Raw genomic sequence first — 24,875 nt, 5'->3', positions numbered from 1 at the left:
ATACAGTATGAGCGGTCGATGGTGTGTGAGAAAGCGTGATGGCAAGCGTGACTGCTTTTTTTTGGGAAGCTGCTGCTGCGCATTTTGGAATTTCGCAACGCGCTTCACGCACGCGCACGTCCAGCCTCTTCTTTCTTCCTCCTCCTCATCCATCCACGCTTGCCTCTCGACCCGCTTGTCGCAATCCCAAAGCAAGCATAGCGCCACTCAACGATATCTGAGGCCCGACTCCATTGCCATCTGCGGTGCTGCATTCGCTACAGCAGTGCAAGCAGTAGCCCTGGACCGCATCAACGATGGACGACGATTCCAATCTCGACTACGAGATGGAGCCGCAGGCGGCATTGGCTGGCTTCCATCCGAGCGCCGAGGAGGCGATGGACGAGCTGAACAGCGAAGGCATGGCCATGTCCGAGGTCAATCTGCGCTCCGAGGCAACCGACAAGAGTGGAATTGATGTCGACTTCTACGATCCCGCCAGCCAACAACAGACACAGGCGCATACACCAGCTTTGGACGCGCCACTTGCTCCGATCGAGACGGAAGAGATCGTCGATGTCCTCGCGGCGCCGACAAAAGACCCGATTGCAATTGCGGGCACTGAAAAATTGGACTTTGACGCCGTTCAAGCTCTGCAAAAGGCAGCGACGAGCGCGGATACACACGCCAGAACCAGCAGCAACGCGATGGGACCCGACACAGCGACCAAGGGTGCGGATCAGCTCGTCAGCATGGAGCACGCAGAAGAAGCAGAAGAAGAAGTGGACGAGCTGCATCCTGAGGAAGACAGCTCCATCTCGCAGAACGGGGCCGCCTCTGCGACATATCCGCACCAAGAGGATCAGCCTGTCAGTGGAGGCGAGGTGCAGCCAAATGGCGAGGAGAACGAGAACGGAGACTTGTCAGGGCTTGACACGTACGCGCAGTACGATACAGAGGATGTACAGGATGCAGCGGTACGGATCTCGTTCCATGGTCAAGACTTTGTCATGTGGTCGGCAGCCGACATTCCGTCCTTCCTCGCGTCCGCTGTCGCGGTCGATGCGGTCGACCCGAGCGACGATTTAGAAGAAGTGGTGCAGATCGAGGCGCCAGCGCTCGATGTGTCCAAAGACGTTCTCCAGCAGCCGCTCGACAGCCTCTTCGCTGGTCTCAGGCAAAAGAGCGCTCTTGGCGAGTTCCTCGACGAGTCGCACGAACTGCACATTGCCTTTCCAGATCTCGAGCTAGACGTCGCAGAAGACAATCTCTACTGCCGCGAACTCACCCTCGACGATCTGCTGCAGCTGCATTACGGATTGGGTCTCCCGACGAGTCTGCATATCCAGGTCTCGGAACGTCCGCGGTTCATCACCAAGTACAACGAGCTGGCCCAACACGTTGCGAGCCTCATCGGAAACGAGCTGCAGCACAGCAGCGACGACGAAGAGGAGGCAGCCAACTCGGCTCGACCTCAAAGTCATTCAAGGAAGACAGCGAATCCGCTTGTCAACGACGCTGCGCACGAGACGAATGGCTTGCAAGCTGCTCATGAGGCTGCGGCTGCAGCGGAGCAAGCGAGCGGCAACGGCATTATTTCGCATGCGGAAGCTGATACAAAGCTTAGCGTCGCAGAGGCTTCCAGGAGCGACGTCCGGGGCAGTGCCACAGTACCAGCTGGGGATCTGGCATCAGACAGCAGTGTTTCAGCTTCTCTGCCATTGCGATCGGTCAACGAAGCATCGGAACAGGTCAACGCAAACCATGTTGGCGAAGCGCATGAGAGCCATGCGACGCATCCAGAAGAGGAAGACGACGAAGAGGCGGTGGATCAGCTTGAAGGCGAGCGGGAGGAAGAAGAAGACGGGCATCAGGCGGAGGAAGAACACATCCAACAAGAGGCGGAGGAGCACGACCAGGATCCCACAACAGCAGCCACAGACGGTGCAGTAGCCCTTGCGTCAGAGACGGAAGCGTCGGTTGCGCTTTCGCATGATCCCGCGGTGGCGCAAGTACAGGGATACGAAGGCGAAGATGCGGAGGAAGATGACGAAGGAGAAGAGGAGGAGGCAGAGGAAGAGTGGGCAGAAGAAGACGAGGAAGCTCTTGATGAGGAGGAGGAAGGGGAAGGGCAGGAGTACGAAGAGGAATACGCAGAGGAGGAGGAAGAGGAATACGTCGACGAGGCACAGATCAACGGCCAAGACGCCGAACAAACCTTCTACACAACCGTCAACGACAGCAGCGAAGCCGAGGAAGACCAGCTGGCGGAACCGGATCAAAGCGTCACACACGACGTTGCTGCCACGCACTCTGTTCAGGAACCTCTTACCGCCTATGCCGATGAGGCCGCTGAGCAAGAGCGCCAATGGCAAGGTATGTTGGATGTACGGTCGAGTCCAAGCTCCACGAGGCTGTCCACTGACCCAACTCGTCTCCCTTTCACTCTCGTTTCATCGTCTTCAGGGGAAGAAGGCGAAGACCAGATCGTCGAGTACATTGAAGAGCCGAGCGAAGCTCCCCTCGGCGCTGCCTCTCCCGCATCGACGACGTCGTCCCTATATCAAACGGGCGCGCACCGCAAGCGCGGCCTGGAAGACGAGGACGACAACGCCGAATACGAGCAGGACGATTACGAGGCAGAGAACAAGCGCGTCAAGGTGGATTGATGCACAGGATCAAGTCACAGCATCACGGTCGCCGCAGTTGCGGACAGAATTATCTCTGCAACCGGCTTGTCTCCTTCGATCCTGCGTCACGCACAACACATCCAATGCCGTCGATCCCTTGGCACTGGCACCTCCGGCGGTGGCATTTCGCCATCAATGCTTCATTGCCCCTAGGATGCCAAGCATGGCCCTTCGCTATACACTCCCAGCCTCCTCCTGGCCAGTCTCGAGCCGCTTCTCGAGGAACAAGCTCTCATTCTTTTGATACTTCCATCGACTCGATCCAACATCCAACTTCATTCGGATACCCGTCCTGTTCACAAGCGACAGGACACTGCATTAAAGGTCAACAATTGTCCAAAATGCCCAGCAGTCGCTCTGCTCAAGACTCACGGTAAGTCCCAGCCTCGCGACCCTACTGACCTCCTTCAGCCCAGTGCATCCACTGTCACGATGCCACATTGAGCCAAGCGCGCCTCGAGCCGCAAAGTAGCACCATCTCTCTCGAACGACGAACCAAAGCGACGAAGGCTCTCGTCGCCCGACTTTGCGGTGCCGCAAGGGTATCCGCTCTGCGTCCTCGAGCCTGGTCACCTCTAACAAACGGCCTGTATCGCAAAGGTCTTTCCAGCTAGTCACCGTTGCAATGGGATCATCACTTGACACAACATCGACAACAGGATCGCCGATAAGGGGGTCTCTTCGAGAACACGTGCGAGAGGAAAGCAGATGAATTCCGCATCGTCTGTGCAAATTCCGGCGGGTGTTGGTGAGCTCGCCAAACACGATGAGCATCCAAGCGAGCTCGACTCGGTTGTATTAGCCGGGGTGGCTGCTCACCGCAAGGCCGAGCTGGGGCTCATTCGGAGGCCTAGACCTTGGCCGGCTGCTAGAAATAGATCGCAAGACGTGCTTGGATACGCGTTACGTACACGGTCACGTTACGTACTGGCGAGATAACGGCATTGTTTGCTGATCAAGACTCACGATAGACTAAGTTTAGTGGCATTGCGAGATTATGCAGATCAGCTGGAACGGAGGCTCCTGGATCTCAAACGTTCCTCTCACAGATGCTTAGCGATCTGGGTGCAGTTGGCAGGAGATCCAGTTAGCAGGCGGCTTGTCGGACGCGTTGCCATTGTTACACTGATGTGCGAGGGGATGTTCTCGACGTTGGCTGGCCTGATTGCGCCCTAGCAAGCCACTTATCGAGCAACGATTGCTCAGCGCGATACGTGTGGCGAAAGGCGCTGGAGCTGGACAGACCCCGCAATCGGATTTGCACGGCCGGTTCATACGCAATCGCCCAAACGCCCGCTGCAGTGTCAAACGGCACTTGCAGCTGACCGGCGCTTCGCGTTGTGCTTGGCGCATCTGAGGTTCACCCGTCGATGCCGAAATTACGATCGACAGGTATCGAGCTCGTCAGGGTCTTGTTGGAAAGAAAAGAGGAGTGTGAAAGGGATCGTCGCCCTCTGAACCGCACATGAGCCGGTTGAGCAGGAAAGAAAAGCCTTATCAACTGACTCGGATAAGTGCTTCGGCTGCCAAATCGGACCCCGCCAGCCTCAATTCGGACGGACGCGATCGAGTTGGTGTGACGTTGCCATGGTCGGCAGCACCTGTGAGTCCGACTAGAAAAAAGGCTCCGAGATTGCGTTTGAAGCTATGCCTCACTGGTGAAGGATGGGCCGAGGGCAGGAGGGTGGTCTAATGGTGTTGTGTCGAGCCCGGTCGAGCTGTCTACGGCACTGATTCGCGCTCCGCTGGCGGCTGGATCGTCATGCTCTTCTAGAATTGACCATGATGCGTCCTCGGCGTTCGCCTTTTCGCCTTTTCGACGCTGCTGAGTTGAACACAAAGTGGCGCACCGATTTGCGCCGCTCGATCAGACCACATGTCGATCGAGAGGCTCCGGCATTCGTGTTACGCCCATGACAACGTGATCAGCGTTCAAACCCCGACCTCAGTGCGGGAATCCAAAAAAAAGGTCTCTGCGTCTTGGGTGACTGACAGGGGATCCAAGATGCTGGAAACGCTTTCGTTAGACTCATCTATGTCTTGGCCGAGGTGGGCAGGAGATGGAGCGATGAATCGGCTGTCGCCAAGCGAGCTGAATCGAGATCCGGATAGGGCGACGCCAAGGTGACAAGGCGAAAGCTACTCGTGCACTCTGTCACTGCGATTTGAGGTGATCTGATAATGCTGCCAATGCAGAGACCGCATCGAGCTGGGCTCGGCTGCGTGGTGCTGCTGCCTCCTCCATCGCATTAAACGCGGTCGCAATCAATCAGCCACACTGCTGCGAGACACTCCCATCCCCTCTTCCACGATCACGGGACGTCGATCGTCGATCGCACGGGTGAACCGACGAGGCAAGCCACAAAGCAGAGAATCAAGGTTTCGTTGTCGCCTGCTGCTGGATTGACACGCATTGAAACGAATGAATCAGGCCCGATCATGGCTTGGGAAAAAAAGGGGAGGCAGAACAAGGAGACCGTGAGATTTGGTGGATGCTCAGACGCCACATCCGAACCCCACCCATCCCATCACCCACAGCTTTCAGCCACTTGCCTCCGGTCGACTGGATCTTATCGCTGTGGGAAGCGCAGAAGCGCAGAACCGACGCGGCATTTGCATTCCGATGAGCTGATTCAGCATCCGTCGAGCTGCATCAGCCGATATCGTCTGAGCTGTCACTGGCGACGTAGATCATGTAGCGACGGATCGCTGCTATGGTTGGTGGATGAAGATCAAGCGACCGGGAAAGGCAGGCGCATCTAAGGAAAGTCGAGGCCTCTGTCGCAAGCTACAGGCGAGCCAAAGGGCTCTCGCTTCGGAGAATAAGCGAGCCAGTCGCGAAAACCAGAGGGAGAGGGAAAGCCAGCTTCCCCCTCCGTTTTGGCAGTTCATGCGTACCAGCGTCTGACTGTGTCACGCTCATCCACTTTGGGCGGAGTGTGCGCGTCACGCTCGCTTGCCGTTCTCTCGCCCTCGCCTGCTTATACCTGATCGAACGAAGGCGTGATTCGGATGACCAACACGTTCGCTGGATGGTCAACTCGAAGGCCGATCCGCTTCACGCAGTATGGAGCCGTCGTTGAGGCCTCGAACGTCGCTCGAGCCGAAGCTACTCGTTCGCCACATCCAATCAGAGCCGGCATCGCTGCTCAAGCCTACGGGCGGTTGCCGACGCGATGACAACCTTTCAAAGTACGCCACGTCGGAATGGCCGGGGTCAAGCTCGACTTGGTAACACTGTATCGGGCATGATGCGCCACTGTCATACCCCAGCACTCGATGGTCGGAGATCAAGCAGCAGGTCGGAGACGCAGACAAACTGGCTGGTTGAGCGGTTTGCTGCACCCTCCCCGCATACACTGCCAGTTGTGTCCTCTTTTGCAGCCCCGAAGTGGCTTCTAGAAGAGCAGGCGAATTCTGCGGATCTGTTAGGGATTTTCAGAGAAAGAAAAAATAAAAAATAAAGACAGAACTCAACCGCCTCGCTGGAGACTGGCAAAGTGCCTCTTCCAACCTTTCCGTCGGCTGCGGCTCAGCCACAAAAAGCAAAATACCATAATTCAGCAGCCGCTTTCCCATCATTCGCGCTCGTCACAGCAATCACCCTCACGTCCTTCACAATCCAGCCATCGCGTCAGATGACAGGGTGCGGATCAGATCCGACTGAATGGGAGCGCTGCTGGTCTCGGTGAGCTGGTTGCGTGCTCAGCCAGCAAGAGGCCGATCATTGCCGCGGCAGACTGCGCTGTGCCGTGCTGACTTCGACCCTACTCTGCTTTGCCCGAGCTGGGGCTCGCTTAGCATCCCACTTTGGATGCTGTGAGCCGCCTGGATCTGAACCACGACCGCACAAGCACGTCCATGGCTGCAGCGCGATCTCGTCCTTTGTCTGGTGTGACCGAGTCCAGGCGGACCCATGCATGCTTGCTCACAGGTAAGCACGCGGCAGAGCTGACCAGCGAGTCGAAAGGAGAGGGCAACGGTAGTACGTGCAGCAAGCACTCTTCGGCTCTTGCGGTCTTGTTGCATTTTCCTGCCTAAAAAGACCTTGCAGCCGAAGGAAAGGGTCAGAGAGCTCGGTTGGCCAGCTGCCCAACTTATCTCTGCGCTACGCCTTTTGTCGGTTCTCACGCTCTGCATCGTTTGCCCACCTTTACTGCATAAATCGCACATGCGCTGTTGAACTGTGCTCAGCTTCCATGCACCTCCCACTCGGCAATCAGAACGCGCTTCGGGTCATGCTCATGATGCGCTCTGGCGACCGTCTCTGTCTCAGTCTTCGCCACTCTCTCTTGCCTCCGTGCTCTCGCTCTCCCTCTCGGCTCGCCTGGATGTTGCTGCTGCCGGGGGTCGATTGCTCAAGGGTGGGATAGCCCAGGTCTCACTCGGCTGCGTTGTCGCTGTCTCAATGATAGATCGCCTGGTCGTCCTCTCTCTCTCTCTCTCGTCTTTGCTGCTGACACTGACTAGCTAGCCTGCATCTTCTGAGCCGCAGGATGTTGGCCGTAGCCGCGAAATTGGCCGTACAGCATCGCTGCCAAACCCACAGAGTCCTTGGACAGTGTCGAGCCAGATCTTGACCAGTGTGTCTCGCTTTCGCAGCCGTATATCGCCGCACGGCCTCTCCCTGGACCCTCGACGGCCATTGTCCGTCTTGATCATCATCAACAACAGATCTTCGACTCATACAGGGCATGCATAGCGCTGCTCGCTTCGTAGCGTTCAACCTCCGCCTGCAGCAACACCGTGGTTGCCTTCCGCTCACCCCATCACACTCGGCGCCCCGTTTCCGGTGTCGCCCTTGGCTGCTGTCATGTTCACCCGCCCTATTGTAGTTGACACTTGATTTCTTGATAAAGTCGGAGGCCCCTTCTCCTCCTCCTTCTCCCAAGCGTCCTCTCCCTCACCCATCCTCTTGCTTCGACAAGCATCAACCCACCAGATCTGCATCTCTCTTCCCCCCCACCTCCATCAAGCTGCACGACGCTCCGATCTCCCCTTCCATCTCTCTATCTCTCCCGCGGCCAATCACTCTCAGCTGTCACTCGGCAGTGCTTGGTCCTTCACGAGCCCCCTGTTCACGGCTGCGATTTAGACCACCTCATCTCAGACTACTGTCGACGCTCAGCTCGGACCTACTGGACGGCTTGTCTCTCCCACTCCACGTTTCTCCACTCACGCATAAGCTCCCGCCTCGAGGCTCGAGCGAACAAATCAGCTCGAAGCTGTCCACCAGCGCCTCTTCCTCGCGCTCGCCCGCTTGCTCGGATCGCCACCGTACTTGAACTCGGCTCTCATCATACCGTTGAGCCGGTGCCACCACGCGAGCCATCTTCAAATCGTACCTCCGGCGGCAGACGTCAGCGATCTCAACAAGCCCTTCTCTCACAGCCGCTCAACCCACTTTCGGCAACATCGACGTGACTTCGGTCTTCCTCTTCTATCTCTTTTATCACGTCACACATACACACACACGCACACGCACAAGTCGCCTGTTCATCGATCGTCAGCTCAGGACCACGGCTGATATAACGGCACCTTTTTAGCGCCCCTTTCTCTTTCCCCAAGCACCTGCCTAGAGCGCTACTTAGACACATTCGACCTCGTGGCCCTCCCCGTAGAGCCGTCCTCGTCGCCTGTTCTTGGTCTCTACGCTCTGTTCGCCCGGATGCTTCATTCCCAGCTCCCATCCGCGCCGGCACAGTTATCGCTCAAGCGCGTCCAGTTCGAGCCCACCCCTCTCAAAAGCCAGCCAAGCGCCGCCCACCCACCCCTTCTCTGGCCCTCGTCGGACCTCCTTTCCCTGTCCTCTTCCGCCACCACCTCGCTCGACCTCGACTCGAAGCCAAAGACGGGTGCCACGCACTTCACCCACCTCCATTCGGGCACTGACCTCAACCACTTAGGTCTTTCCTCCTTGGCAACTACCCACGTCGTCACGTCATTGGGCCTCGACTCAGCAGTCATCACCAGCAGCGTCGACAGCAACGCCTTTGCCTCCTCCACCGACTCGACCTGTGAGTCTTCGCCGGCCATGAGTGCAGGCAACAACTATCACTTTGAGACGCCCTCGCTCCACCAGGTGTCTGCGCTCACTGCGCCTTTTGCCACCTCCTCGCCCGCCCTCCAAAGCGGCACAACGTCTCCGTCGCTCCACGAGCAGAGCTGGAATCAAGCCAGCACGCGTGACCTCAAGATGGAGCCCCACAGTCCCAACGACACCGCCTCGACCTTCCAAGCGCCCTACGCGCCCAAGAGTGCCACCGCGGCCAGCGTCTATCAGGGCCACCCCACTCACCAAGCGCACTACAACGAGCACAACGAGTACCAGGGCTTTGGCACCCACCCGGGCGTGTCGCAATACTTCCAGCACCGCGCGTCCATCTCCGGCCCCTCGATGGACACTACTTCGTATGCTGAACGCTACGAGAACGCTGCCCCCACTGCGCCTGCGCCGCCTCGCGTGCACGGCCTAGCAGCGTGGGAGAATGCCTCTGGCTCCGCGCGCCCGCACACAGCCGATGGCATGTTCGGCCAGTTTGGCATGGTTGCACCCAGCAGCACGCATGAGTCGCCGGACAACCCCTCGCTCACCCCGACCTCGTCCTCGCGACCGTACACCTCCACCTCGTATGCCGGGAGCAGTGTCGATCCGTACTACGCCAACCGTCGCATGTCGATGCCGGACCCCTCCGCCGGCAAAGTCTTCTCCTACATGGTCCCGGGTGGCGAAGACCTCAACCTCGCCCCCCAGGGATATGGCAGCCACTACTTCGGCAACGGCTACCATGCCGGCTCAAGCAAGAAACGCCCTCGCAGGCGATACGACGAGATCGAGCGTCTCTACCCCTGCTCCTGGCCTGGGTGCACAAAGAGCTACGGCACCCTCAACCACTTGAATGCACACGTGGCGATGCAGAAGCACGGCCCAAAGCGCGCACCAAGCGAGTTCAAAGACATGCGCAAAGCATGGCGAAAGCAGAAGAAGGAGGATGAACAACGACGTTCCCGCCCCGGAACGACAGCTGCGGCTGAGTCGAGGGCCTCGTTCAGTGGGAACAGTGGAAATTATGCGAGTACTGGAGGATCGACTGAGGGAGGAGTGTTGCCGACGATGGGTCAGAGTCTCGCCCATCTGAGGGGGTATAGCATGTCCGCCCCCCAGGGTCCGTTTTATGTTGCTCAGGCTGAGGGCATGCATGCCAACGCGACTCCGGTGCAGTACGCCACGGCTGAACAGGGCGATCCAAGACTCCCGTATGGTGCTCAGCAACAGCAGTATGGGAACTTGGGTGCTTATCTTAGTGCTCACAGGGGCAGCGTATAGATCACTTGTTTATGGGTTTGAATGGATACATACACAGCATCGACGTCGGAGAGTGTGAGTGGGTGACTGGGTTGATTGAGAGCGTGTCGGATGAATTGGTGGGTGAGTCGCTTGAGAGGGATGCGAGCCGCGTGTTGCATCCCTGACGACACGCGCTCACAGGCATTGCAGTTTTCCATTGACCGTTTCGACAAATGTTCAGCGCAGCATCACTTGAGCTTGCCCTCCTTCTCCATCTGCAACACCCTCCCAAACGCCCCACGCAGATCCGCCTTGAGATCCCCTACGTCCTCCAGCCCCACACTGACGCGCACCACCCTCGGATCCTCCTTGGCATCGCTCTTGACCCGGTGCTCCAAGAGGCTCTCTACGCCGCCGAGACTGGTTGCTGGCGTAAAGTACTCTGTGAGGTGGGGGATCCACGTTGCGTACGCTGGGTTGGTGGTTCGGAACGCGAAGGTAGGAGCGTGACCTCCTGGCATTTGGGTGGATGGATCGAAGGAGGGATCTTCTTTCGATCCAGGTTCCGGGGTGCGCGGTTGGAGCGAGGAATGTGTTGTTCGACCCACCACCTTGCCCTTCCCCCACGCCTCGTCCTCCTCCTCCACGGGTCCGTCTGGAAGCGTGAGCGAGTGCAGCCACTTCGCCAACTCCGTTGCGGTCGCACTCTGCTTCGCCACCCGAACAGTCAACGTTCGCAAACTCCGCAACAACAGGTAGCTCTCCATACTCCCCAGCGTACTACCCAAATACGTTCGATCGCTCCACAACCCATCCCACGACTTCTTGTCCTTCACCGCAAGCACACCACAGAGGAGGTCCGAGTGACCGCCGAAGTACTTGGTGCCCGAGTGCATGACCATATCCGCTCCCTGGGTGAAGGGGTCTTGCAGGGGGGGAGGGGCGAAGGTGCTATCGACTACGACAGGGGCGTTGACGGCCTGGGCGAGACGGACGTATTTGGACAGATCGCGGGCTTCGCCGGACGGGTTGAGGGGGGTTTCCACCCACACTAGCAGTCCGCCTTTGCCGGTGGAGGTGGGGTCGATACCCTCCATAGCGGCGGAGTAGTCGTCGTCGAGATCGATGACTTTGACCTCTCGACCGCGGGAATAGACGTCCAGCCCAACATGCACGCCGTGGTAGCCGCGGCGAATGGCGACAACACGAGGAGCGTAGAAGGTCAGCGCAGCATAGCTCGCACTAAGCCCGGAGCTGTAGGTGAGCGCATGGGCGCCCATGATCTGCGAAAGCACCTTCTCAGCGCGGAGGTTGGTCGACGAGGAGTAGCGCGAGTAGATGTGGAAGGAGGGGTCCTGCATATCGAGCGACGCCTCGCCACGCATGGCTGATTCGAGCAGGGCTGCATCCGAGGAGTGAGGGTGGGGGGATCGGAAGGTGGTGGATAGGCTGAGGGCGGGGGCGACAGGGTAGTTCGGGTGCGTCGTGTGGTCCGGGTGGTCCGCGTGCAGGGCGCGGGTGGATAGGGAGGGCGTGGGGAGCGCCGTCGGGGCGCCGTTGGTTGTCATTGTGAGGTGATGATGTAGTGTCGATACACCGAGCAGGATGTTCTGACGACGGTGTGATCGTTGATGGTGGGAAAGGAAGGGGAGGGCGGGGGGGAAGCCGGCTCTGAGGAAGAAAAGCTCGCCGGCGGCTATCTATCGCTCGCCATCTTGTTTTTGGATTGCGCCGCCTGCTGCGCTGCTTTTTCCCAATTTTTCGGAGAGGCATTTCTTCTAGCGAGTCACGTTTTGACCGCCCGCTCGCTCAATTTCGCGGCGTCTTCTTGACGAGACGGCACTGCTCGTTGCTGGCGCTTATCGACTCAACTCTCCTAGACTTGCGTCTTTGCAGGCTCGGATCTGTCGTCGTTTACGGTGTGCGCAGTCGTAGCGCGATGGTCACGTCCTTCGTGCTCCGACGTTTACTCTCCATAGCCAATGTGAATGCTGATATCTTACAATGTCGAATGCTGATGTGGATAATGTCGTCGTCGCCGAGTGGGTCGTGCAATCACTCGCTCATCGTGATCAACGACCGACTCCACTGAATGACCCTCGGATGGGCCATCACCTTGTCCGCTTTGAACCCGAGCACCTGCAGCCCCTCCAACGACGTAGCTCGCGACAGCGCGACGTACGCCTGACCCTTCTCGAACACCCGATTGAGGTTGATCTTGCAGCAAGGTAGCGTCTGGCCCTGCGACTTGTGGATCGACATGGCCCATGCCAGGATGAGCGGCACTTGCTGTCTCGATGCCTGCACCTCGCCATCCGGCAGCTCGGTCTTCCACGACTCAGGCTTGGCCAGGTAGTCGCGCGTCTGGCCGTTGGGCAGCACGAAGCGCACCAGAGGCCACTTGCGCGTCGAGATGCGTGGGCCTTTGTCCGTACCCTCCTTCTCGCCGCCCTCGGGCATGTCGAGCATCCCCAGCTTCTTTTCGTGCTCGGTCTCGTCCATGAAATCGATCACTTTGCCGACCGATCCGTTGACCAGCGTCTCGTCCAGGTTCTTGATGAGCATCACCTGGGCGCCCTTCTTGAGGTGCACCACCGGCAGCGCGATCGAATGCTGAAGAACCCGTTCGCGTGCCTCGGCCGGGAGACTGCCGCCGTCCTGCGCTCGATACGTCTGACTCTCGCTCTGCAGCGCGGAGAGACGGTCCATGTTGGCTCGGTCGACATCCTCGCGTCGGGGAAAGAGCTCAGTCGGGACGATGCCGTCTTCGTATCTCGGGATCCGCTCTAGCTTCTTGAAAGCCTCGATGGTCTTGGTCGACAGCTGGCCAAATCGCATCTCGTTGAGCATGGTGACAAACGACTCGTCCTTTTGACGGAAAACCTGCGTCAGGTTGACCTTGTGCTGCACTACCTTGTCCCAGCTCTGCGCGTCGAAGGCAAAGGTGACGCTGCCGCCAGGGTTCACGGGCGGCAGCTGGAAGAAATCGCCCGTGATGACGACTTGGATACCGCCGAAGGGCTTGTCGGGCTTCTTTCGGATGAGCCTAGCGACCTCTTCCAACTTGTCGAAAAGGGCGGGGTCGACCATGGACACCTCGTCGATGATGAGCACCTGGGTGCGCTGCCATCGGGCGGACGACTTGCGGTTCTTGCGGATCTTGCTCATCAGCTGGAGGACGGGCTCCTTGCCAAGACCGATGCCGGCAAAGCTGTGGATGGTAACACCGCCAATGTTGCAGGCGGCGATGCCCGTAGATGCAGTAACGGCGACCGAGTCGGGCCGCTTGGCATGCTTCCGACGCAGCTCCTTGATGATCTCTCTCAACAGCACGGATTTACCAGTACCCGCCGAACCAGTGAAGAAGACGTTCTTGCCCTCCTCGACGACCATGTGCAGCACTTTGCGCTGCTCCTGCGAGAGGAAGATCTTGTTGACTTCCTGCTTCTTTTCGTTCTGTGCGCCACTGGGAATGGCGCTCGGAGAGGCTCGGCTTGACGAGGACGCGATCAGGGAGCTGGCTTGATAGGCGTCAGGGTCGTTGCGTCGTTCATTCTTGAGTTGAGACGCCGTCTTCATCCAGGGCATGGAGGGTGCGGAAGAGGTGCGCGCGTATGCATTCGAGGGACCGCTGCTGGGAGGCGGGATGGTGAGTCTGCTTGATCCGGATGCGTTGGCGCTGGAACCGTTGCGAGCTTGGTTGCGGTCGTATGAGAACTGTGTTGCAAGGTCGGTGCTCATCGATGGATGCGAGTTCTGACGAGGATACGACGGAGCATTGTATTGCTGACGATTCGCATATCCTTGGCTGGGTCGGCTTCCGTTGTAGGGTGCTGAGCCTGCGTTGTAAGGTGCTGAGTTTCCGCTGCTGTTGTAGTTGGATGATCGCGCGATGGTCGAAGCTGGCACGAAGCCCGTCTGTGGCTGAGCCGCTTTTGCTGGAATCGATGCTACGGCCACGTCCACTGCGGATTTGGACTTCTTGCCGGGCGGAGCGGATGAGCCGTTCTCCTTGTCCGAGTCGGTGCTTTGCTTGTTGAGCGTTGCATGCCGTTGCGGTGGCGAGGGCGAGTCAGACCATTCATAGAAGATCTCCTGGCTGGATTGGGGTGCGACTGCCGACTTGCTGCTGGTCGTGCTTGCCGCTGACGAGCCGAGATCCTGCTGGTTGCCCGACCATGTTCGCTTGAGGGAGCCTAGCGCCGAGCGGACGACTGGTGGCGCGCTCGCATCGCTGGATGCATTGCTGCGAGCATACATCGTGCGATTGCGGGTATGGCGAGAAGTGGCCTTGAGATGGTGGAGGAGAAGAGCGGACGTCGATGGGGTGCGGAAAGAATGTAGAGCTGCGGGGCTCGACTGCGAAATTAAGTTGCCTGGCTAGCGAGGTCGTGTGTGATTACTCTGGTGATTGGCGGAGTGTGACTTTGTTTGCTGCTGCTGCGCGGTGACTTTTTCGACGCGACAATCACAACAGCGCGTCTTGAGTGTTGGTCTGCCAATTGAAAGAATGTTAGTTGTGTAGGTCTTCCGCTTCGCCTTGCCTGTGATGTGCTTGTCGGCTCCTTCTTCCTCGTATACCAAGATGAGTATGTGTGCAGGCGGTAGTGCCACTCGATGCTGGATGATGTCGCTGCCGCGAGCATGTATGTGGGATCGATCAGGAGACTGCGTCAGGCGGTCAAAGCGGGGGCTTGGTGGGACTGCTCAGCCGCGTCTTTTTGCATCCTCCTTTTCTTCGGCCTTTTTTGACCGAAGACTGCACTTTTCTTTAAAATCATTTCCACTTCTGCTTCTGTTTGGCTCAGCGAACTCAGCGAAAATCCACACCTCACTCGGCTGGCTGGGTGCTCGGTCGCATGACACTCGATTACGTAATACATATCATTGAAAAAAGAGAGGACGGCGGACGTCTCAAGGCAGAAGTGTAGGGCCAAGGACATCCTCGAGATCCCGAGGTGCAAGCACCTGAACGGTGATCTCCCGCTAGGAAAAAGTGTATGACAAAAAAATCCTCGCCGGAGCGAGGAGAAATAGATGTCAATCTATTTAGAACAGATACTACACATGATCTAAGCCCTGTATGGTGTGAAGATCGCAGAGAGGAGAGAATGCGAATGCGGTCAGCAAACTGAGACGAGCTGAAAGCGTGTGTTGCGAGTGCTTGGGGGTACACTTACAATAGGCCAGAAGAGTAATTTGCGAAGAAGTGGGATGCGGGAACGCCTGAGGAATATATACTTCCTGGGCCCGTGGATCGCTGCGCTTGCAGAGCCTGTCTCGAGGCAACACGCACGCTGCGCAGGCTGGGCTACGAAAAGGCGTGCAGCGAGACGGACTTTTCGAGTCTGAAAGGTCGTCAGCGTGAAAAAGGGGGGCTTGCCGACTTCCGGTCAGGGTCAGCATATGATCTCACTCTACAGCCTGCGAGCGCGTGTGTGAAATGGGCCGGCTGGCTGAGCTGGAATTTTTGGCTTGCCAAGGTGCAGCACAGCCAACCAACAAGCGTTTCTTATTTTGGCGTTCCGATAACCTCTCTCTCCAAGGAGTCTTGGCTCGTCATCTCCGAGAAGCCCTGCTACCCCCTTCATCAGAGCCACCAACCTCCAAGACAGGGCATTCAGCTCGCAAACAGAACCTACATAGACAATCGATACACCCACGATGGCGGACGCGGCATCCACATCAACGCCAGCCGCAGCGGCCCCGCCCGCCGGCGCTGCTGCACCCACAGAGCCCACCGGCCCCCGCGACATCTCCCGCGATGGCGCCAAGATCGCCGACATGGAATACTACGATCTTCTTGGTGTCCGTGGCGACGCTTCCGATCTCGATCTCAAAAAGGCGTACCGCAAAGCGGCCATCAAGAACCACCCGGACAAGGGTGGTGACGAGGAAACCTTCAAGATGATCGGCGAAGCCTACCGCGTCCTCTCCGACAACCACCTGCGCGCCGACTACGACAAGTACGGCAAGAAGAAGCCGACCGACGAAGTGGGGCTCAAGGAGGCCACCGACATGTTTGGCAGTCTCTTTGGCGGCGAGCGCTTCGTCGACCTCATCGGCGAGATCAGCCTGATCAAGGACTTTGGCAAGGCGAGCGAGATCATGATGACCGAAGAGGAAAAGGAGGAGCTCGAGGCGCAGATGAAGGCCGAGCACAAGAAGGTCAACCCCACAGAGGGGCCCGCGGCGGTCGATGCGACCAAGACCACCGATCTGCCCGCAGAGGCTGCTACCGCCGGCGATGCTGCTGCGCGAAAAGCCGCCGAGGCCGGTGCATCACCCGAAGAGGTCGCCGAGGTCAAAAAGAAGGAGGACGCAAAGCAGAAGCAGAAGCTCACACCGGAACAGAAGGCCCAGCTCGAAGCACTCGAGAAGGAGAAAGAGGAAAACGAGCGCAAGCGCGTCGAAGAGCTCTCCGAGAAGCTCAAGGAGCGCATCCGACCCTTTGTCGACGCCCGCAAGCCGGGCGACAAGGACGACTCGCAGACTCAAATCTTCGAGCGCAAGATGAAGGAGGAGGCAGAGGACCTCAAGCTCGAATCGTTCGGCGTCGAGTTGCTCCATGCCATTGGCAACATTTACGTCATGAAGGCCACCACGTTCATCAAGACCAAGAAGCACAGCATGCTCGGGTTTGGCGGCTTCATGGGCCGCATGAAGGAACGCGGTGCCGTGGTCAAGGAGACGTGGGGCATGCTCGGGTCGGCGCTCAACGTCAAGGCGTCCATGGACGAGCTAGCGCGGAGACAGGAGAAGGGCGAGATCCCCGAAGACGAGCTGCGCGCGCTCGAACAGGACATGAGCGGCAAGATGCTGCTCGCGACGTGGAGGGGTACACGCTTCGAGATCTCGGGCATCCTCAGGCAGGTCTGCGACAAGGTGCTCCACGAAAAGGGCGTGGGAGATAAGGTGCTATTCAACCGCGCACAGGCGATCCTGTTCCTTGGCATGATCTACAAGTCGGTCCAGCCGGACGAGAGCGATGACGAGCGAAGGGAGTTGGAGAGGCTCGTCGCAGACGCCGCTGGTAAGAACAAGAAGAAGGGCAAGAAGGACACGAAGAAGTTTGGCGGCGCGACTACACCCACCACCGGTGCGGCCGCTTCCGCCTCGACTTGAGTCGGCAAACATACCTAGTCTCACCGATACCTGGCCCATCCGCGGCCCATCTGCACACTGCGCTCGAACGTACAATAGAGATGATTGATTATTGCGATTACTGAAGATGGACCATGCTGTCTCCTGTGTCGGTCCTGGCCTCCTCCACACCGAGCATCGCCAGGATGGCCCGGCCGAGCTTCAATCCGTCATGCGGCTTCTTGGCGTTGACCAACGACTTCTCCCGCAGCTCGCCCGTGACGATCCCCATCTCGGTGCGCACCTCGATGATGTTCTCGACGATTTCGCGATCGAATTCTGGATGGCCCTGAAAGGACAGCAGATGCATCGATCGGAGCGGGTTGGGACCCGACGAGGCCGTCTCCGAGTCCTCGATATCGAACGCCATGTAGGCGGATGCCTGGGCGGTGGATGCGAGGGGCGGTGCTTCCGTCGGATAGCGCAGGATGAGCGATTGGATGGGCGAGATCTCGGTTGAGGCGAGGTTCTCGAAGCTCTCTCCGGCGAAGTCGGGTGGAAGCTCGGGGACGTGGTCCTTGTGCACTTGCTGGATGGCCATCTGGGTTTCGTTTTCGTCGTAGCCAAGCAGCTCCTTGCCGTGTGGTGTGAGGGTGCACGAGAAAGTCCCCAGCTCCCACCCTTTAGGGTTGCTGACCACTTGCCCATCGAACGCTCTCGCCAGGATCTGGTGGCCATAGCAGATACCGATGAGCCTGACAAGCGGGTGATTCTCCGCCGTGGCCCGCAGGAACGCTGCCAACTTCCTGGTCCACTCCAGATCCAGATACGCAGAAGACGCGCTACCAGTGATCATCACCGCATCCCACAGCCCATCGCCCAGCTGCCCCTCGTCAGGGTACTCCATCTTCTTGACGACATCGTAGCATCGGACGTGCAGCTCCACCTGCGGCTGCCACGAGTGCCGCTTGATCGTGTTGAGTGATTCTTGCAGGAAGCGCGGGTAGATCTGGGTGTAGTCTCCGCGAACAGCCACCACAGGCGGAGGTGGAGTATCGGCGACGAGGAGGGCGATCGAAACGACCTTCTTCTTCTGTTGCTGAGCCATTTTGAGATGATGACCGAAGGCGATGGTGGTGAGAAGGCAGCCAGAGATTCATGCGTGTCTTATCTTCGCACACACACGTTGAACCGCGGCAAAATAATTTGGCAGCGCGTGCCCTTCCAAAAACGCCGGTTTGGTCACCGCGTCCGGGCCCGCGTACCGGTCCCTCACTTCAATCAGGTCCTCAAATGGTCACATACGATGCAGACTCTGCGTCAGGCTCGCCGCCATGAAGTACGAGGCAATGTCAGAGAAAGCGGCCTGTGATTGCAGTCTCGGACGAGCGAGTTGTTGTGTCGAAACGCGCGAAGAGAAGTACAGTAGTACCATCACCGCTGGAAATGTTTCCAGTGGGGACGTGATTGCCTTTAGCCGCTAGCGAACTTCTGGAGGTTGTCCAGGTTGCCGTTCCAGGTGTCCTGGTCGCCGGGGTAGGTACCACTGTCAGCGTACTGCCAGAAGCTGTACGTGCTGAAGCCGGTAGGGATCTTGGGGCTGCTGGAGTAGCTCGCCACGACTAAGGGGTAGTTGCTGGCGAAGGCGCTCGACGCAACGCACTGGTTCCACCAGCCGGAGTTCGTGTAGATCTGCAAACGATACACACGATGTCAGTACAGGTACTCATCTTCTACCTCGAGCTGAACTAAGTGACTCACCATCGGGTAGCGTCCGGTAGACGAGCGGTAGGTCTCGCCGAAGTCGGAGATCCAGCTGACGAGCTGGCTGCGGGAAAGACCGTAGCAGGTAGCAACACCGCTGGACGACTCAAGGTCGAGCATACCAGGAAGAGTGCGGCCATCGGACGACCAGCCACCTCCGTTGTTCAGGAAGAAGTTGGCCTGCGCGGCACCGCCGGAGGAGTCAGGTCGCTGTTAATGCAAAGTCATCTGTCAGTATGAGAGCCTGGAAAGTCATTTACAGTCTTTATGGATGCGAACCGCAAAATGATAGGCCCCGCGGATGAGACCAGCGTTGGTTGCACCGGTATACTGGGAGGAGAAGGCGGACGACTTGACGGTGGTGCCTTCGGTGGCCTTGATGATGACGAAGCGAGCGCCGTTTGCCTTGGCTTGGTTGAAGTCCACGTTGGACTGGTAGCGCGCTGTGGAGGAGCAATCAGCGAGATGAAAGGTCAGCACGAGGGCGAAGGGATAAAGGGCTGCTTTGGGAGTGTGTCACCTACAGATGTCGAAACCGGGGACGCCAGAGACGCGCTTCTCGAGAGGAGCGGCCTGGGTGCAAGCGGCAAGGGCGGCGACAGCGCCGACGAGGGTGGCGATGGAGAACTTCATCGTGAGTGCTTGATTGTGTGTGGGGAGAGAAGACTTTGTTGCTGTCGAACGAAGGGGACAGATGTCCTAGAATGTCCGTACTTATAGTTTCTCGTCTCGATGTAGTCATCCGCTCAAAGCTTTGTGAATCTCTGCTAAATGCTTCTCAGTCTCACGCTCCGCAATGTTGCTCCATGCACGTCCGCTATTGGGTCCTTGTTTCTTCTGCTATCGTCTGTGCACCCATGCCAGCTCACTCTCGCTGTTGCTATTGTGGGCATCATTTCTTCTCATCGGTGTTCACCGAAACGTCGGGAGACGGATGCGCTAGTGTTTGGCGATCAAGCGAGGCGCACTCTTTCGTTCAGCCGACCGCGACGCTGACCAACGGCGGAAGGAGGATGTGGCATTGTTGCGGAAGGCAAGCGAGGGGCGAAACCTTGTTCGTGTGTCTCGCTACCCCACGCTGTATACGGTTGCAGCGAGATCCACGTTCACAGGGCGGCAGTGGAGAGCCAGTACCAAGCTCTGTGACCCGACTTGTCGGTGTGACCTCTGAGGCGGCTCGCAAACGTGGACTAGCATCGTCTCAACGTGTAGTCGGGTCCAAGCAGGCGGAAGAAGGGGGGCTACGGTGGTCGGAGTGGGCGACGCCGTTGCCGTCGGTTGCGATGGCGGAAGTATCAATCCCGAGCCGCTTACGCCGCGGCGAGGTCGGCCTTTCAATGTTGTTTGACAATGGCGTGGGCCTTGTGCGTCACAGCGCGGCTCACACTATCAAAGCCACTTTTGGAAGTCGGAGGATCTGCATCCGCTCGCAAATCTTTTTCCGCAAAGCAAAGCTCCCAGGATGCTGGTCCCTTTGATGAACAGGACACCCTTCGCAGACGGGTCCATTGGTGCTTGCTGATCGATGTGGACGTCAAATGCAGCTGGTCGCCGTATGCGCTCGCCGAGCATGATTATCCTGCGCCCCGCCCGACGTGCTGAGCGGTCAAGCAAGACGCAGAACGTGCAACACGGCCGCTCAAGCGAACCAGGGTTCCATCACCTCGGCTAGGAATAAGCTGCGGCCTACCCTTTTAGCTCGTTCTCGCGTAACACAGACGAGCTCTCCTTCCCGACTCCCGACTGACTTGATCGGATAACGTGACACGTTGCCGCCTGCGACGCACGTCCTCGCAACGTGGACAAGACTTGAGGAAGGCTGTACATTGTGATATGCCTGTTGAGGCCTTGACAGAGCCGCCGCACGATGACGAACTCGGCGTATTTTCGCGCCGCTGGCGCTGGTTGACAGCTGAGCTCCCACTCCAACCCGCGGTATTTCTGTTAAACAAAAAGGGCGTCTCCGCTCATTCGTTCAGCACCCCGTACACCGCAGTCACAGTCCAGACATACAGCTCAGCGATCCTTTCGAATGTGTGGTATGATGCAAGATGTCTATCTAATGTACAGCGAGTCGAGTGGATGGTGATGCAGAAACATGGTTCAGAGGTGTGGTACGAAATGAAGTCATTTCATATGCGGCATGGCAATTTCATTTTCCCGGACAGCCAGCTACGACGACGACTGCCTCTTCTCGGGATCTTTCTTTTCAGCCGCATCCTTCTTGGCCTGCTTGAGGCCGTTGCGGTCGAAGGGGCTGGTGGTGTTGAGGCTATCCTTGGGCAGTTTGCCTTCCTCCTCGAGCTCTTTGCGCACCTTGAGGTCGAAGGCGGGCGCAAACTTGCTCCAACCGCGAATTTTGCTTCCGTAGATGTAGAAGATGTATGGGAACGGCGTCAGGACCAGAGCTACGAGTCCAAGCAGCGTAGAGGCCCAATTGATGCCCAGTCCAGTGAACATTTGCCTGGTGAATAGGGGAAATGCGGCTCCCACAGCTGAACGAATGATGGTGTTGGCGGCCAGAGCGGATGCCGCGTAGACGGTGTAGCAGTCGACGATGTAGGAGAGCAGCGAAATAAAGACGAGCGTGAAGCTCATACCGATCGGGACGAGGGCCAGGGCAGGAACGTACCACGGCACGGCGACGTAGTTTCCGGTCCAACCGAGCCAGAAGGCACCAAGTACAAGGATGGGTCCGGCGATCATGGAGCCCCACAGTCGCTCTTCGGGTGGAGGCATGCCGTGCCAGAAGGGCGTCAGCTGACGGTATCGAAGCTGCACAAAGACGTTGATGATGCCACCGATGGTGGTGCCGAGACCGACAGCGATGAAGATCAGCCCTGATTCGCCAAGGTTGAAGCCGCGCGTCATCTCAAAGATGACCGGGACCGCCTCGAAGAGACCATATAGGATACCGTAGACGACCGAGAGGTAGATGGTGACCAGCACCAGGATGGGCTCCTTCATCAGGATCTGGAAGGGTCGCAGCAGCGTTCGGTGAGCAATACCACCAACGGACCAGTCGCTCTTCTCGTGAGGTGCGTAGAGATCCTTGTTGCCCTCCGGGTCCAGCTTGCGCAGTCGCTTGGCCTTGCGCATCAGCAGCACCGGCGCAAAGGTTTCGGGCATGAACATGAGGATCATGACCCAGCAGAGAGCCGCAAAGATCATCATGACCCAGAAGACCCATCGCCAGCCGAGGTAGGATTGCGTCACAAAGCCGCCGATGATGGGACCGAGGACGGGACCGATGAAGACGGCGCACGAGAAGAGGCTCATGGCAAAGCCGCGTCCGACGGGATCCCACATGTCGGCGATGACACCACCAGCGACGGTCAGCGGTGCAGCGGCACAGACACCGCTGATGAAACGAGTGACAAAGAGCGTCTCGGGGTTCTTGGCGAGCGCCTGTCCGAGGATGAAGAGCATGTACATGAACATGGCGACGATCATGACCACTTTTCGACCGACGAGCTCGGACGTGGTCGACCAAAGAATCGGCCCAAGGCAATATCCGGCAAGAAAGAGCGAGGTGATGAGCGTCGCCGTCACGGTACCGATCTGGAATTCCTGTGCCAGCTGTTGTGTCGCTGAGGAGGGAGCAGAGGATGCGAACGTGACGTTGACGGTGAGGAACGAGGCGAGCAAGGTGAGCATCCATTTTCTCTTTTGCGACCAGTTCTGTGGGTTCTCCGGGTCATCTTCGCCCTCCCATTCGACCTGGTTCGGGTCCTTGGACTCGTCCGGGTTGCCGCGAGGACGACCCTGATCCGAGTCATTGTCGTCGTGCTGGCGGGGTTCGTGCTTCGACTTGGGGTTGGTTGGAGACGGAGGCACACGCGTGGCGCTGTCGCTATCGGGGCTGTCTTGCTCGCGTGCGGGCTCGTAGGCATGGTCTTTAGGGTCACGAGGATCATCGCCTCCGTATCTCGCTGTCCTGCGGAAGATGGTCTCGACTTCGCGGTCGAGTTCTGCGGAAGCCGGTCTTTGTTGTGAAGCGACGTTGGAAGGTCGAGGTGTTGCTGAGGGCGTTCCTTTGGGCGTTTGACCCATGACGCGCTTGTTGGCTTCGTGGATCCAGCCATGCTTGGGAGCGTGCAGGCCACGTCGAGGTGGGGCAGACGCTTGATCTCCGCTGGCCTCCACCGTTGCTAGCTGTGGGTTGTTGGACATGTTGACTAGCTTCTTTGTTGGAAGCTGGACCTCCTCTTCGACGGACGTGGACAGGTATGGGTGGTGGTGGTGGGTTGGCAAGATGGTCTCCGTGTCATCAAGGTACAGGTTCCGCACACAAGGGAAAGAGTCATCCGTGCCGAAGAAGGGCACAAGGGACCCTCGAGCTACGTCAGAAGGGACCGTCCCTGCTTCCAAGGGTACCTAAGCGAGCGGCACGGAAAAGCTTCTCTCGGCGAATTACTCAAACGATATACAAGTAGAACAGTTCGAACAGTGAGATGACGAGATCTGTGATGACGCCGGCTGAGACCCGGTGGAAGGCGTGCGGCAGAGTGGACCATGCGGTCTGGAAGACGCGGCAAGGAACAAAGTATTTGGAAGCGAAAGTGACTCTGCATCTTAGTGCATAGCCGCTGCAGAGGCGCGACATGCTCATCATCGTAACGGGACGGTAGAGTCATGTGCAACAAGTGTCTGTCGGCGTTAAGCAGAGACGGGTCTGGTGAATGACGGCGAGAAACCCTTTAAGGAGGAAGCGGCCGCAAAGGGCAGATGCTTCCTGCGCGCGGCGGCCTCGAACAGTGCAGTGTGACAGCTCAAGCTCAAGGGGAGAAGAGCGCACGAATTTCGTGTTTTACGAAACCCTGCGTCATCGCTCTTTTCGCTCACCATCGAGTCGCCGTAGCTTCGGAAGGTTCCATGAGATCTCGGCTTGGGTGCCCACCAGCCGCATTGGTCAAGCTACTTGACAGCTCGAGACTCGAATCGGCGATAGGCACGATGTCAGTGAGGGAGTAGAGGTATGATCGACCAGCTTGGTGGCAGCATCAGGAGGAAAGGTCGATGGAGAACTCGACTTAGGCACAGTAAAGATAGAACGCGCGGGGAATCCGCGGATGTTTCCTAGAGTCGGCGTGGTTTCGGCACTGTCCGGTTCGGCACGGCCTAGATGCTGACATGAACCATTAAAGGGGATGATGTCTGGATGGCTCATCGACTATCGGGTCGCATTGTCATGATTCCGATCGTGCATCCTGGTGCGTCACATAAGATGCGGGGCGGCTGCATCCGCAAGATTAGGCGATATGCAAGCACCTGTCGATCCTGCTGGCGTCGACGCGTCCTAACGAGATCAAGTGGAGGCCAAGACGTGCAGATCGGAAGCGCGTTGATTTTTCGCTGCTGCAGCAGCCAGAAAGATTTAGACTGCGTAGAGCTAAGACGACTCGCAGAAGCCGTTAGATGCACAAGACAGCTCGGCACGTGTGTGCAAAGCGATGGCGACATCGCCAGGCCAAGTTGCTTGCTCTTGCCCCCTAGTGCGTGCTACGGCCGTTGTTGCCCAGCTTCAGATCCGCGGAAACATCTCGCTTTAGCCCTATGCCAATGAAAAGAGAGTGGGATGTCGGTCAAGCAGCTCTTCACAAACTTACGGCTAGGGCTGTTGCCGCCGGCTACTCACCATCCTGTCAGTCGCTCCTTGTATTGCTGCAGCGATGGCAGCGATCCACCCTCGGGCTCAATGTGGGGTTTCAATGCCGAGCTCATCCATCTCCATTTGAGGTCCATTGTTCACCCGCGAGCTACGAAAGGGCGCGAGTCTGCCTTCGCTCTCGAATCGGTCGCACAGCCGGATCATTCTTACGGAATTGCGGATTGAAAGTGCGTCGAGGCAGCGCGTGGAGTGCAGCGTTGGCCTGGCTGGAAGCTGCAGGACGGCAAACCACATGGAACATGGCTGGCTCCCTGGCTAAGGCGCCTGACGACAGAGCTTAGCTGAGAATCCAGGGTCTGGCAGCTATCCAGGGCAGCGTTGTGATTGCTTTTGTAAGAGGGTCCGCGTTCCACGCTCGGTCGCGTCTGCTGTGACCAAGTGCCTAAGTGGAGAATTTGCG

General features: G+C 58.1%; 8 protein-coding genes across 8 annotated transcripts; 3 read left to right on the top strand and 5 right to left on the bottom strand.

Moving 5' to 3' along the window:
* Positions 1-296: 296 nt before the first annotated feature.
* Positions 297-2,648, top strand: PSEUBRA_005152 (uncharacterized protein; the record flags this gene model as incomplete). The annotated part of the gene is made up of 2 exons (XM_016438612.1): positions 297-2,355; positions 2,446-2,648. The coding sequence occupies 2 exons, from the start codon at positions 297-299 to the stop codon at positions 2,646-2,648; spliced, it is 2,262 nt and encodes a 753-aa protein (XP_016290459.1).
* A 5,689-nt stretch (positions 2,649-8,337) lies between these two features.
* On the top strand, positions 8,338-9,996 carry PSEUBRA_005151 (Zinc finger, C2H2; the record flags this gene model as incomplete). The annotated part of the gene is made up of 1 exon (XM_016438610.2): positions 8,338-9,996. One exon carries the CDS (start codon positions 8,338-8,340, stop codon positions 9,994-9,996), a length of 1,659 nt encoding a protein of 552 aa, XP_016290458.2.
* A 209-nt stretch (positions 9,997-10,205) lies between these two features.
* PSEUBRA_005150 (Cys/Met metabolism, pyridoxal phosphate-dependent enzyme) lies at positions 10,206-11,525 on the bottom strand (the record flags this gene model as incomplete). The annotated part of the gene is made up of 1 exon (XM_016438602.1): positions 10,206-11,525. The coding sequence occupies one exon, from the start codon at positions 11,523-11,525 to the stop codon at positions 10,206-10,208; it is 1,320 nt and encodes a 439-aa protein (XP_016290457.1).
* A 487-nt stretch (positions 11,526-12,012) lies between these two features.
* Positions 12,013-14,217, bottom strand: PSEUBRA_005149 (DNA helicase Pif1 like protein; the record flags this gene model as incomplete). The annotated part of the gene is made up of 1 exon (XM_016438596.1): positions 12,013-14,217. The coding sequence occupies one exon, from the start codon at positions 14,215-14,217 to the stop codon at positions 12,013-12,015; it is 2,205 nt and encodes a 734-aa protein (XP_016290456.1).
* Positions 14,218-15,621: 1,404 nt separating this feature from the next.
* On the top strand, positions 15,622-17,082 carry PSEUBRA_005148 (DnaJ; the record flags this gene model as incomplete). The annotated part of the gene is made up of 1 exon (XM_016438604.1): positions 15,622-17,082. The coding sequence occupies one exon, from the start codon at positions 15,622-15,624 to the stop codon at positions 17,080-17,082; it is 1,461 nt and encodes a 486-aa protein (XP_016290455.1).
* A 97-nt stretch (positions 17,083-17,179) lies between these two features.
* On the bottom strand, positions 17,180-18,148 carry PSEUBRA_005147 (Glutamine amidotransferase; the record flags this gene model as incomplete). The annotated part of the gene is made up of 1 exon (XM_016438598.1): positions 17,180-18,148. The coding sequence occupies one exon, from the start codon at positions 18,146-18,148 to the stop codon at positions 17,180-17,182; it is 969 nt and encodes a 322-aa protein (XP_016290454.1).
* Positions 18,149-18,513: 365 nt separating this feature from the next.
* PSEUBRA_005146 (Glycoside hydrolase, family 25) lies at positions 18,514-19,437 on the bottom strand (the record flags this gene model as incomplete). The annotated part of the gene is made up of 4 exons (XM_016438601.1): positions 18,514-18,732; positions 18,802-19,014; positions 19,084-19,247; positions 19,329-19,437. 4 exons carry the CDS (start codon positions 19,435-19,437, stop codon positions 18,514-18,516), a joined length of 705 nt encoding a protein of 234 aa, XP_016290453.1.
* Positions 19,438-20,976: 1,539 nt separating this feature from the next.
* PSEUBRA_005145 (Major facilitator superfamily) lies at positions 20,977-22,977 on the bottom strand (the record flags this gene model as incomplete). The annotated part of the gene is made up of 1 exon (XM_016438587.1): positions 20,977-22,977. The coding sequence occupies one exon, from the start codon at positions 22,975-22,977 to the stop codon at positions 20,977-20,979; it is 2,001 nt and encodes a 666-aa protein (XP_016290452.1).
* Between the last annotated feature and the right edge of the window lie 1,898 nt (positions 22,978-24,875).

The sequence above is a fragment of the Kalmanozyma brasiliensis genome (genome assembly GCF_000497045.1).
Source record: "Kalmanozyma brasiliensis GHG001 unplaced genomic scaffold PSEUBRA_SCAF5, whole genome shotgun sequence".
In the NCBI taxonomy this organism is placed as follows: Eukaryota; Fungi; Basidiomycota; class Ustilaginomycetes; order Ustilaginales; genus Kalmanozyma; species Kalmanozyma brasiliensis.
The sequence above is the reverse complement of the archived record's forward strand: the minus strand, read 5'-3'. Positions and strand labels throughout refer to the sequence as shown.